Genomic DNA, 12,506 nt, shown 5'->3' with positions numbered 1-12,506 from the left:
TCGATTTGGATGTGCATGTAAACGTACTGTGTGTTGGACTAACGTTACTGCTTGACTGCCCCATTTTAGTTAATAGGCTAGAGATAAAAAGCTTATTCATTGCTCAGCAAGCCCCATCCACCATCAACAGGGCAAATAACATGAGAGAGGGTTAAAGTGCATATCCTGGACCAATTTCTTTTTTTTTTATATGAAAGTATGTCCTTTTACACACTCATCCAGAAGGGTAATTTTGCACAAGGCCATCTGTCTACAGCAGAAAAAAATAAAATAACAAAACGCGTCTGGAAAAATCACAAGGGAGTCTGGAGCCAGATTCGTGACATCACTTGCGAAACCGCCAGCAGGCTGTGAGAACTTGCACGGTTTCAGTGCACAGCCTGTGTAGACCAAGTTTAGCAGCTAGCGATTTTGCATTGAAATATGGAATTGTCACCTGAGCGCAATGTTACTTCACCTTTGGATGAAGAATATAATGAGATGTCGGGCATTGGGGCTTCATCTGTTTGGATTTGATGATGATTCAAGTAGTGAAGACGACGGAGACAACACCGGGGATGTAAATAATATGGTCGTTTTCTCATAAACAAACCAGCGCTGATGTAGAATTCAGAAGGAGGCGTCCTGCACGTGACGTCACGAAAATCAATGTTTGCCGGGAAAACCACATGCCAAGTTTTTTCAGAGGCGGTTGAATTCATCTCAAATGGCTTGATTTCAAATGAATTTTTCTGGTATTGCACAAGGTAAAAAAAAAAAAATGCACAAAATGTGGCAGATATTTGACCAAAGTTTAATATAAAATAGGAGAATTACATTGATCTGGCTCCTGAATTTACCCTTGATATGCACTTTAACACTAGCTAGTTCATCGCTCAGCAAGCAAACCCCGCTATCAACAGAGCAATGAACATAGCATGTCACTTCCTTCTCTGGATGGAGTCTTGCCAAATGATGAGTGAAGTTCGAGGTTGTCCCCGTCGTCTCCTCGATAGTTCTTCTACATATGGAACACACAGCAGTGCGTTTTTTTCCCACTGCACGAGAAGACTGTATAAGCAAAGCGGACAATCCCAGGGGCTTCTCTCCAGGCATTTTAATGCCATGAACGTTAGTTTGTTCCTGAACATGATACATGAACAGGTGAATGTGCATTCTCTTGCATGAAATTGATATAAAAATTAATGTAACTATAAATATCTTCTGCCAAATTATTATGGCATATTGCAAAAAATAAAGAACAAAATCCGAGTCCTCGTCTCCCATTTATGAGTCAGAATGCAGTTAACGTACGAGTCCAAGTCAAGTCACGAGTCCTTAAAATTAGGGCCTGAGTCCTGGACTCGAGTACTACAAGGCTGCAATGCGTTTCCCGAAGGTCTGAAATATACTTGTTGTGGTCGTCAGCAGAAGGGGATTGCATTGGAATCCCTTTAATTAAATGACAGTTTAATTTTTTGACTTAGAAACACAACTTCCTTTTAAATGTTGAGTCTGCGATTTCTGATGATGAAGAAAAATTTATAACACCTTGGCAGTTCGTACTGGTGGGGTAATATTACTTTTGGTATGATGTAATAAGACAAAATTGTAATCCATGTTTTTTTGTTTTGTTTTTTTTTTTTACTTTTTCATCATTTACATTTTTTTAAAATAGTGTGGACTCAGCGGGATCTGGAAAGGAATGAGATTGTTAAATTTTGCCGGCAGTACATCGTGTTTCATGACGACAAATTGATAGTCTACTCCGGGCCCTCTGGGAACTGCACAGAGATCAAGGGAGAGTAGGTTTTAAACGTTTATTGGCTTTATTCCCACACTATGTACATTTTGCACATCAGAGTTTCACATGACCTGTGCACTGTGCTTGTATCCAGGCTGCTGAGCCAGGACTCTCCTTCTGGAGAGATGAAGGCTGTATTGAGGGAGTGTTCAATTAAAGGAGAGGAGAAACAGTTTCTTGAGGTGAGCCACCGTAAATATGTCACTGGTTTTGCAGCTGAAAGACTCATTTATTCTGCTCACTCAACTGTGAAATGTCTACACAGTTTGCGGTAGACATTTCTGACACGTTGCTTCTGTGTAGTTGTTCGAATACCTTGCCATTATATATCTGGCTTCCTTTTTTTTAGAATTTTTGTGTAGAAATAGACTTATTTTTGAATTTTTTTTTGCCTACAGTCTGATTTAGTGCTTTGCGCTTTCTCTTACCTTTTTCTACATACGCTGGGTGATTTCAGATCTGGCATAAGAACAGCAAGATAAAAAGTCTCAACCTGACTGCACTGAAAAAGCATGGAAAGGTGTATGAGGATGGTAAGAGCTCGAGAGTTTTGCTCAGTAGTTCTCTGAGTTTTGTGATAAAACTATGTCCTGTTTCGTAAATGTTATGTCACTCTTTTGGGAGCCTCCAAGAATATTTTAAAATACTTTTATCCAATATTTTAACTGGTGGTTAAACTGTAACCTTTGTCACATGCAAAAAGTGCATAAAAGATTTTTCACCACTTAATCCAGGAATAAAGTTTAAAGTCTCAGTTGATGATCTCAATACTTGACTGTGTTTTGATTCTTCATTTAAAATGTAGATATTTCTAAGTATATCAGAGCCATATTGTTCATATACAGTTTTGCTTTGTTCTCTTCCCTTTTTGTAGAACAATTTGGCTGCTTAGTCTGGTCTCACTCTGAAACTCATCTCCTCTATGTGGCTGAGAAAAAGCGTCCCAAGGCCGAGTCCTACTTCCAGGTCTCAAACTTAACATGAACCCACTAAATTGATTTATGGATTACTTATTGAGAAAAATGATTTGGTGATAACCCCATTTTGTCTTTCGTTGCTCACGTTCACTTTAACAGTCAGAGTCTGAATCCAGTTTGCTTGGTGATGATGAAGTAATAAAGGCTGAGAAGAAGGAGGATACTGTCAAGGTAAAAGCAATCAAATGGCTAGAGTCATAATGGTGTTTTTATCTCCTCTTGTTTTTTGTAGTCAATCTGACAATATTGGGGAATATACAGTTGTGGTCAGAAGTTTACATACAGTGACATGAATGGCATCTTGGATATGAATGTCATGGCAATATTTGGGCTTTCAATAATTTCTTTGAACTGTTCTTTTTCAGTGGCAGAACGTACAGCATACATCTTAAAAAAAAACTAGAATTTGGTGTACAAGTTTTAATTTTCTTTGGGTTTTCTGAAATCAACACAGGGTCAAAATTATACATACAGCACACCTAATATTTGGGTAAAGTCTCTTCTCAATATTCACCTTGACCAAGCATGTTTGTTTACCATGAACAAGCTTCTGGCAGAATTCTGGTTGGATATTTCATGACTCTTCGTGGTAGAGTTCAATTAAATTTATTTATTTTTTCTTGACATGGACTCGGCTTATAAGCACGGTCCATTTGTTTTCAACAGGGTTGAAGTCAGGGCTTGTTTTAAGCTTAATTTTAGCCTGCTTTATCCTCCACAACCAGCTCTGATGCGTGTTTGAGTTCATTGTCCTGTTGTAACTCCCAAGTTGTGTTCAAGTTTCTGATGAGTTACGCTGAAGAATTCTGGGGTAGTCCTCCTTCATTATTCCATCCACTTTGTGCAATGAACCATTTCCACTGGCAGCAAAACAGCCCCAGAACATGATGATCCTGCCACCACCACCACCAGCTGGTACAGTGTTCCTCTGTACATGATGGCCAATGTGGCCAAGCAACTCAATCTTTGTCTCATCTGACCATACAGCTTTCCTCCAGAAGGCTTTCTTTTTGTCCGTGTGGTCAGCTTCAAACTTTAGTTAAGCTTGAAGGTGTCAATTTTGGAGCAGGGGGTTATTTCTTGGATAGCAGCCTCTTAGTCCATGGTGATCTGAACTGTAGACAGTGATCCATCAGCTTCCAGTTCATGGCAGGGCTGTGCCATGGTGGTTCCCAGGTTGTTTCTGACCATCCAAACCAACTTCCTTTCAGCCGAGGGTGACCGTTTGGGTTTTCTTGAAGCAGAGTGGCTTGGTAAAGTGACTACACCTCACAATAACTTGGATACAATTGTTTGAACTGATCTTGGAATTTGCAGTTGTTTAGAAATGGCTCCAAGAGACATTCTGGAGTTGTGTATATCTGCAATCCTCTTTCTCAGATCTGCACTGAGCTTTTTGGACTTTCCCATTGTATTGTGTGTTGGTCAATCCAATGAGTGCTGTAAACAAACCCTTTTTATGAAGGCACAGAGAAGCTACCAGCTGTAGTCAATCATGATCACTAACAGGAAGTTAAGAGACCTCGGCCTTGGCAAGATAAGAGACATTTTGGAAGTTTCATCACCTCTGAATTAATAATCTAAGTGAGCGTATGTAAATTTTTGACCCTGTGTTGATTTCAGAGAACCCAAAGAAAATTAAAGCTTGTGCACCAAATTCTTTTTTTTTTTTTTATAATTAAAGATGTATGCTATACAGTCTTTCTGCCACAGGAAAAAGAACAGTTCAGAGAAATTACTGAAAGCCCAAATGTTGCCATGACATTCATATCCAAGATGACATTCATGTCACTGTATGTAAAGTTCTGACTACAGCTGTATAAAGGATATTAGGCCCTGTTCACGCTACAGCTCAAAATGGGTTTGCGAATACTTGATGAAAAATTGGTAGCATCACCACCAATCATGCGATGCATGGCGAATGTTCTCCAAGCTTCATAAGTTGTTTTTTGGTGTGTCTTCACCTCGTGAGTGACCAAAAATGTTGCAGAATATTTCAGCGTTTGCAGTGACATTCGGTGGCCATGTTTTTGTCGGTAAACTAAGTGGCAAATACTGGCAGATGGTTTGGGAATACTTCCCGAAGTTTGGGGAACCTTTGTCGGGCCTCTTGAGATGTAATGGTCTCAAATCCATGTCCCCTGATGCTCACGGGAGCCTCATCAACACAGCAGCTCAGCATAGCCTAACCTTCACCGAGACTTGAAAAGTGCATTTACATTTGGGGATCCTTCAGAGCATGATGTGTGCACTCTTGGGGCCCAGTCATTATGGGAAACACCTCATGCTGATTTGAGTACAGTCAGTATGCACATATAAGGATGCTCTTCTGCGCCAGGCTCAAATGTACGAAGGTGTGATAGTCAAGTGTTTTTCACCTGCTGTGTGACCACAACTTTTAGCTCACCAGTATGTCGCCTGCATCGCAACCAAAACACCTCATTTTCATCGATAATCCATCACAAGCTGTAGTGTGACTGTAGCTTTACACAGTTGTGCAAAAAAATATGAAGTTTATCTTCGAGTGGTGAACGTATATTTCATGAGTGAGCAAAGCGAACAAAGTGATATATTTTTTTAACATGAGAAGATGAACTTCACATCTTCGCGCAACTGTGTAATGTTCTTTATATGGACACAGCCACAAAAAATACACAAGTTAATCAAAAGAATTTTAATTTTGAACCAGTTCGCCATTTTGACAACGCACATCTAGTCAGCGGGAAACCACTGGGAGTGAAGATATTGGAAAATATGTCGCTCAGATCTGGGACGTATTTCGTATGGAAAAATGCGACTTTTTCAACATGAGAAGATAAACTTAATATCTTCAAGCCCCTTTTTTATCATATAGACACATTCACAAAAAAAAATCTATCAAAACAGTTCCTTGATTTCCTCACGAGTGACACATAGAGATTTATGTCACAGTTTTGGTTCTCTATGTTCCGCATGTAGTTCGTATGAAAAATAAGAGTGGCTTATTTCCCAGTAAAACACTCATGTCCATATAATATGCATTTATATCTCATATACTTGTATTAGAGATTATTGTCTGGTGTAGATGTTATATTATTCTATCCACATTCACTGGATATGAGCAGTTGTGCACTCTGATTGGCTGCTCTACTACTAGGCTATTAGCTCATATACCGTGAGTAAAGAAAAACAAAAATGGTGGAGCGTGTTGCTGAACCAACCGAGGATGAAATAAAAAAAAAACTCTACTTGAAAACAAAATCCCTCAAAATACAAAAAGAAAAAAAGCAATAAAATGTGGAATAAAAGTATCTGATGGTAAGAATGTATCTTTTTTTCAAGAATTATTGTTATAGCATTTTTCACAAATTCCTACCGTCATTTCGCCGGTTTGTTTACATTCTAAGCAGAAATGATTTTGTCGGACATTTTCTGTAAAGTATTTATTTATCGAATTTGCTAAAAATAAAAATGCTCTGTTTCTCAAAATGCAGTGAATATGGATAGAATAAAACAGTTATTCAGCTCAGTCTTGTTGTGCATAACATAGCCAACTCGGAGCTACACGCCTCGTCAGCTGTCAGTTCATGTACGATTCGATTTCATGAAATAACTGTTAAATATTTAATTACATATGCAGCATTCCCCCTGGGTTTTGAAAAATATTCTCCACTTTTTTCCTTTAAAAATCAAGCCGAAGTATTCTTCACTTTTTTTTTTGGTCACTTAGTCTGTATTTTTTCTTAGTTACTGACATATCAAAGTGGACTTAATACAGGTTTATACCAACCAAACTGGCACAATTCAAATACTTGCACAGATACAGCTAAGCCTCTCCATTACATATAAAATTTGGGCTCCATTCCAGTCTGTAATAAGAGAGACTTGATTTTGGGCCCCCTGTGCACCATCAAACTAAAATAAACCTCTAGTTTGAGCTGACTGAAGGTTATTTTAGCATGGAATTATTCACAAGAGGTATTAGGACTCCGTTTAGCCTTTACTTCAACACAAAACTTGATTTACAATTAAACAGAGTCTAGAGGAATCTTGGAGCAACCAACAGTGAAAGAATTCGATTTTCTCGTCAATTTACAAACCGAACACAGAATGACAGTGTTTTTATCCCCTGCTGGCCGAAAGGCCCAAAGGGGGATTATGTTGTGGCAATGTCCGTCCGTCCCAGGAAGGGTACTAACTTTCTGAAATCAACTCCCCTCACAATTTTTGGAGAAATTTCATGAAACTTGACTGGATTCTTTGTTATATGTCGGTAATACGCATATTGCAATTTCGTTCCATTCAGTCACGTTTCACCAGAGTTATGGCCCTTGATTACAAAACTTGTACTTTGACAACTTCATGAGGGTGTATTAAGCACTTATAGCATAGATATAGTTACCAGTGGGGGATATTGTGTTCTCAGAGCACTTTTGTTCATCATATGTTCACCACAGGAACGCAACATGTCATGCCGCCTGAAACGTACCTCCCTTCAGTCACTTGCCTGGCTGATGGCACTTTGGCGTTATTTTACTGACCCCTGTATTACTGATACTGTCCAATCTGCTAAGGGACGGTAGGGGCTCGGAGTGTGCCTCCCCTGTGGCTATTTTAGCCCTTAAATCATCTTCAGTGCTTGAAGAAGCCCACTCAAAAAACTGTCACTTTAGACTGCGCCGTTGTTTGGTTCATGCAGAGCTTACACCACCACACCAGGCCGATTGGTTTGTGACCAAACGCGCTGCGATTGGTCAAATGTTTGGCGCTCATTTGATCGTGTAGTCGATTTTTATTGGTCACAAGCACGTACTCATTGTTTACACCCTGACTTCCTGCAGTCTCTTCACTGCGGTTGGATTTCGAGAAACGGAGGGATTTGTGGAGAGGTATCTATAAAAGATGACTTATGATAAAGATGACAAATACATTCGTCACTATGACGACTGCTAATAATTTTCTCTTCGTCGCTGATGAATTATGTTCGTCAAAGACAAGCGCTAGCGGGAACCCTGCATGAGTACACGGTTGTGTGGCAAACAAAACACAATTTTTATTTTATTTATAAATAATTTTGTTGACGTTGTTTGTGTCCACTTGCCCTGTAAAAGGAACTGTACTTTTTCTAACTGATTGCCTTTATCTCATGATGAAGGCACTCATCATGCCTTTATCTCATGAGTTCACACTCAAGTGTGAAAATTCTGAAAATCATATGCTATGGCCTTCTTAATCCCCAAATCTTAGCTCTGTTGTAAACCTATGGGAGAATTTTCAGTGATATGTCAGAGAGCGCTCTCTACCATGATCATCAAAACACCGACTGAGGGAATATCATCTCGAACAGTGGGATCCAGGAGACCCCCATGAGTCTGTGAAACAAACCAGGGGGTTTGTACTTTTGTTACAGTGGTGGAAACCACAGACCACCAAAGTCGTATGTTTAATCCAAACCTCAGTAACAGAAAAACATGTAGGGCTATAAAAATGTTAAATTGGACCTGTTCTTGTAGTGGAAAGTTCAGGAATTAAAAAAAGCACCCACAAAAATGTTATCGAAGACATTGAGTAATGAGCCTAATAATTTGAATATTTTCTAAAAAAAAACCTTGAGCTTTAGGGGTCCATGAGATTTGTATTTTAAAGCAAAAGGGGTTCCTGGCTGCAGAAAAAAAAGAGAACACCTGTTTTAGAAGAATGGTGTTATTGGTGTCTTTTCCTTTAATTTATCAACCACTTTTATACATGTTGCAGGTTAAATCCGGTCTTAGGTTAAACCTGTATTCAACCTAGGTAGAATTGGTGAACCACATTTTACCTAGGTAAAATGTGTATTCAACCTAGGTTCAACTGTCTGAAAAGGGATTTATTTATTTAAATGGGGCGTCATAAAAAAAATAGGAGCGTGTTTTTTTGGGGGGGGGTTGAAATATTTAAAAAAATAAAGAAGAAAATGAAGTTTTGTCATCTTCTCTCACTCACTCACTCACTCACTCTCACACACACACACACACACACACACACTCTCCTGTCTACCCACTAACCTCCTCTCTCTGGTCCTCAAGGCCCTTGATGTCGTACTTTCTCAACTACTTCTCTATAGACACTCTACAAATCACAATTAAATAAAGAATTTTTATTGTACTCACCAGGATTTGAACTTGCACCCTCCAGATCTGTAGTCCACAGTGTTTATCACTACACTGTGCAGTTTATCATCGCAAATTCTCCCATACCGTAACAAAAAGCTAATCCAAACCCTAACAAAAAGCTAACAGTCTCAAAGCATACAAAAATTATAAATTTAACCTAGATTGAATGTTGTCTATATATATGTTGTCTTTAACCTAGGTAAAATGTAGTTCACCAATTCAACCTAGGTTGAATACAGGTTTAACCTGAGAATGGATTTTACCTGCAACATATATACATATTTAAGTTATTCCATGAAATCAAGTCGTACATGAGCTGATAGCTGATGAGGCACGTAGCGCCAAGTTGGGTACAAGCCATGTATGATGAGATTGAGTGGAATAACTGTTTTATTCTATCTACATTCACTGGATTTTGAGAAACGGAGAGTTTTTGCAAATTCGATAAATAAATCTTCATACAAAATGTCCGACAAAATCATTTCCGCTTAGGTGGACTTCTTAAAAACCTATCAATGGCTGCATGAATTGACTTTAATGTTTTTTTTTTTTGTAGAAGGTGCAGTCTTGCTGTGGTGCCGAGGTATAGAATAGCTTTAGACATTTATTTAATTCTTCATTGGACATTTCAGTTATGTAATTATCAAACTTCTTTGAGCTTTTGAACCAGTCTAAAAAAAAATTCAGCAAATTTTAATGCCTAAACAGGAATGTAAACCAACCGGTGAAATGACAGTAGCAATTTGTGAAAAATGCTATGATGATGATGATGATGATAATAATAATAATAATAATAATAACAACAACAATAATTCTTGAAAAAAATACATTCTTACCATCAAATACTTTTCCATATTTTGTTGCTTTTTTTTGGGGGGGTTTTGTTTTTGAGTAGTTTTTATTTCATCCTCGGTTGGTTCAGTAACACGCGCCACCATTTTGTTTTTCTCTACTCACGGTATTTGATCTGATATCCTCAGTAGAGTTGCCAATCAGAGCACACGATTGCTCATATCCAGTGAATGTGGATAGAATAATATGCATTATGTATCCATATCTCATATAATATGAGCGGGGAAGCCATGGCCTAATGGTTAGAGAAGCAGCATTGGGGCCAATAGGCTGCTGGTTCAATTCCCTGGACCAGCAGGAACGGCTGAAGTACATTTGAGCAAGGCACCTAACCCCCAACTGCTCCCCAAGCTGCTCTGAGCATGTTGTATGTCGCTCTGGATAAGAGCATCAGCTAAATGCCTGTAATATATGTTTAAACACAGTTCTCCCAACTCCAGTAATACGTATTGTGTTTTTTTTTTTTTTTTTTTTTTTTTACTGGTTTTGTTTTCAGGGTAACCAGTTTGTTTATTATGAGGACTGGGGCGAGAATTTGGTCAGTAAGAGCACACCTGTACTTTGTATTTTGGATATTGAGGGCAACAATGTTTCTGTCTTGGAGGGAGTACCAGATGATATTTCGCCTGGACAGGTGAGTGTGTGTACTCAAGTAAGTCATTAAACATGTACATCCCCATCTGAACTATTCGGGGTTTTGTCTGTTGTCATTTGTATAAACCTTTAACTCACAGGCATTCTGGGCACCTAATGACACTGGTGTGGTGTTTGTTGGATGGCCGCATGAGCCATTCAGACTGGGCCTGAAAAGCTGCCCCAACAGACGGTGAGTGAGAATGAGGGTGTTGATTGTGTCATGTGTGGTAGCTCTATGCACAGTGAAACACTATTTCAAAATTTTTCAAATATTATTAAAATTCAAATAGAGTGCTCCTGTTTGACCACCACAAACCAGTACAGTGACTATAGCCCTGTTGCTGATCCCATCCATTTGTCAATCTCACACTCCCCCCCCCCCCCCCCATCACCTTGTGAACGAGATCCTAAGATACTCAAACTCTTCCACCAGATGCTAAGTCTCTCACCTCACCCGAAGGGAGCATCCCATTCATTTATTGCCTGAAAAAGACACCAGACCAAAACATTTCAGCAAAAAATACTATTAAGCAAAGAATTCCAATGCACCACGTTATCACTGAAGATAAACAGGACATCAGCTGCAGAAGCCTGGGCATCAGTGGATTTAGTGCTGATGAGCATGCTTTTTGTGGAAGTACTGGAATGATATTGCATTTATTTTTGAATGAATACAGGTATGGTGGAAGAACATGAAGCTAGATCGGTCAAAGAAACTACTATCCAAAGGGAGAGATTAAAGGCCCCTGAAATATACAAGTAAAGTCATTGATCAGTTCGATGACCTCCTGTCAGGAATAGTGGAGTCTTTGGATAAAATACCAGATGATAGCCATGAAATCCTCTTTCAAAATGATCGTACAGAGAATAGTTTAGAAATTCATGAGTTGCACTGTTCCTGTATGTTTTAAAACTGTAACTCTGAGGTGCGATTTAAAGAAAAAAAAAAAGTTCCAGGACTGTTCCTGTTGCGAACCAACGGAGAGCAGCAAAGTCATGTGCATGCAGTAGGAGCAAGCAATAACTTTTGTGAGTCAGTATGCCATGTGATGTCACATTGGGACCTGTGTTGCACACGTTTTTGTGACAATGCACACATGCGCATTTGTGATGGGAAACAGAGACCCATAAAATGCTTCATCAAGCCTGCAGAATTGAAGCGTCAAGTGGGGCAGGACATCACTAAAAGACAACATTCTGCCACTCTTGAAGCACGAATGCCACTCAAAACACCTCAACCTTGCTTCATTGCCGTAGGCTTGCTGAAGCATTTCCATGCCACCCAGCAACCGTGGATGGGCGGCACGGTGGTGTAAGTGGTTGGCACTGTCGCCTCACAGCAAGAGGGTTCTGGGTTCAGGCCCGGCGGCCAACGGGGGCCTTTCTCTGTGGAGTTTGCGTGTTCTCCCCGTGTCTGCGTGGGTTTCCTCCGGGTGCTCTGGTTTCTCCCATGGTTTAAGAACATGCAGTTAGGTTGACATGGGATGGCCTTGGGCTGGGGTGACTAAGAGTGGCGGCATGTACGTATGCAGTGGCTTTGCTCTCCTGTGACGAACTAAATTTCGTTGTACATTTGTGCAGTGACAATAAAGGCATTCTATTCTATTCCCACAGTCTCTGTTGCTGATTTCCTGAGCTTGGAATAAAATTTGATGTTTGCTCTTTGGTCTGTAGTAAAATCACAAACGCGCATGTACGTTGTTACAAAAATGTGTATAACGTTGGTTTCGATGTTGACTGCAGGACTCGCGAGTTATTGCTCTCTCCTACTGCATGCACACTACTTTGCAGCTCTACATTGGTTTGGAACAAGAATAGTCTTGGAACCTTTTGATCGCACCTCGTACACCTTCAGTGGTCATGAATACAGGAAATGGGTTTTCCATCACACTATGCTGTGGAGCAGGATTCTGCAATCTTATTGATGCAGGGTTGGTGTGGCTGCAGGTTTATATTCAGGGGTGAAAGTAACTTTTATTTCTTGCCAGTACTATTATTTTGAGTAATAGTGCGCGTGCACAGCGCGCGCCGAAAAATACACCTAATTATTTATTATTGTCTACTTATCAAGCATTCACTAGGACTTCTTATCACTCAGTAGTACTAGTATAGTACTTTTTTTTATCA

The 12,506-nt window shown here is 39.6% G+C and overlaps 1 protein-coding gene across 2 annotated transcripts in view; it reads left to right on the top strand.

Moving 5' to 3' along the window:
* apeh (acylaminoacyl-peptide hydrolase) overlaps positions 1-12,506 on the top strand; it is an 83,086-nt gene that overhangs the window by 20,141 nt on the left and 50,439 nt on the right. For both annotated transcript variants that reach the window (XM_060931693.1, XM_060931694.1), the window contains exons 3-9: positions 1,658-1,784; positions 1,878-1,965; positions 2,241-2,316; positions 2,658-2,749; positions 2,860-2,931; positions 10,240-10,377; positions 10,478-10,569. In XM_060931693.1, coding sequence (XP_060787676.1) covers positions 1,658-1,784; positions 1,878-1,965; positions 2,241-2,316; positions 2,658-2,749; positions 2,860-2,931; positions 10,240-10,377; positions 10,478-10,569 — 685 coding nt within the window. The remainder of the gene's footprint in view (positions 1-1,657; positions 1,785-1,877; positions 1,966-2,240; positions 2,317-2,657; positions 2,750-2,859; positions 2,932-10,239; positions 10,378-10,477; positions 10,570-12,506) is intronic.

The sequence above is a fragment of the Neoarius graeffei genome, chromosome 10 (genome assembly GCF_027579695.1).
Source record: "Neoarius graeffei isolate fNeoGra1 chromosome 10, fNeoGra1.pri, whole genome shotgun sequence".
Taxonomy (NCBI): Eukaryota; Metazoa; Chordata; class Actinopteri; order Siluriformes; family Ariidae; genus Neoarius; species Neoarius graeffei.
The sequence above is the reverse complement of the archived record's forward strand: the minus strand, read 5'-3'. Positions and strand labels throughout refer to the sequence as shown.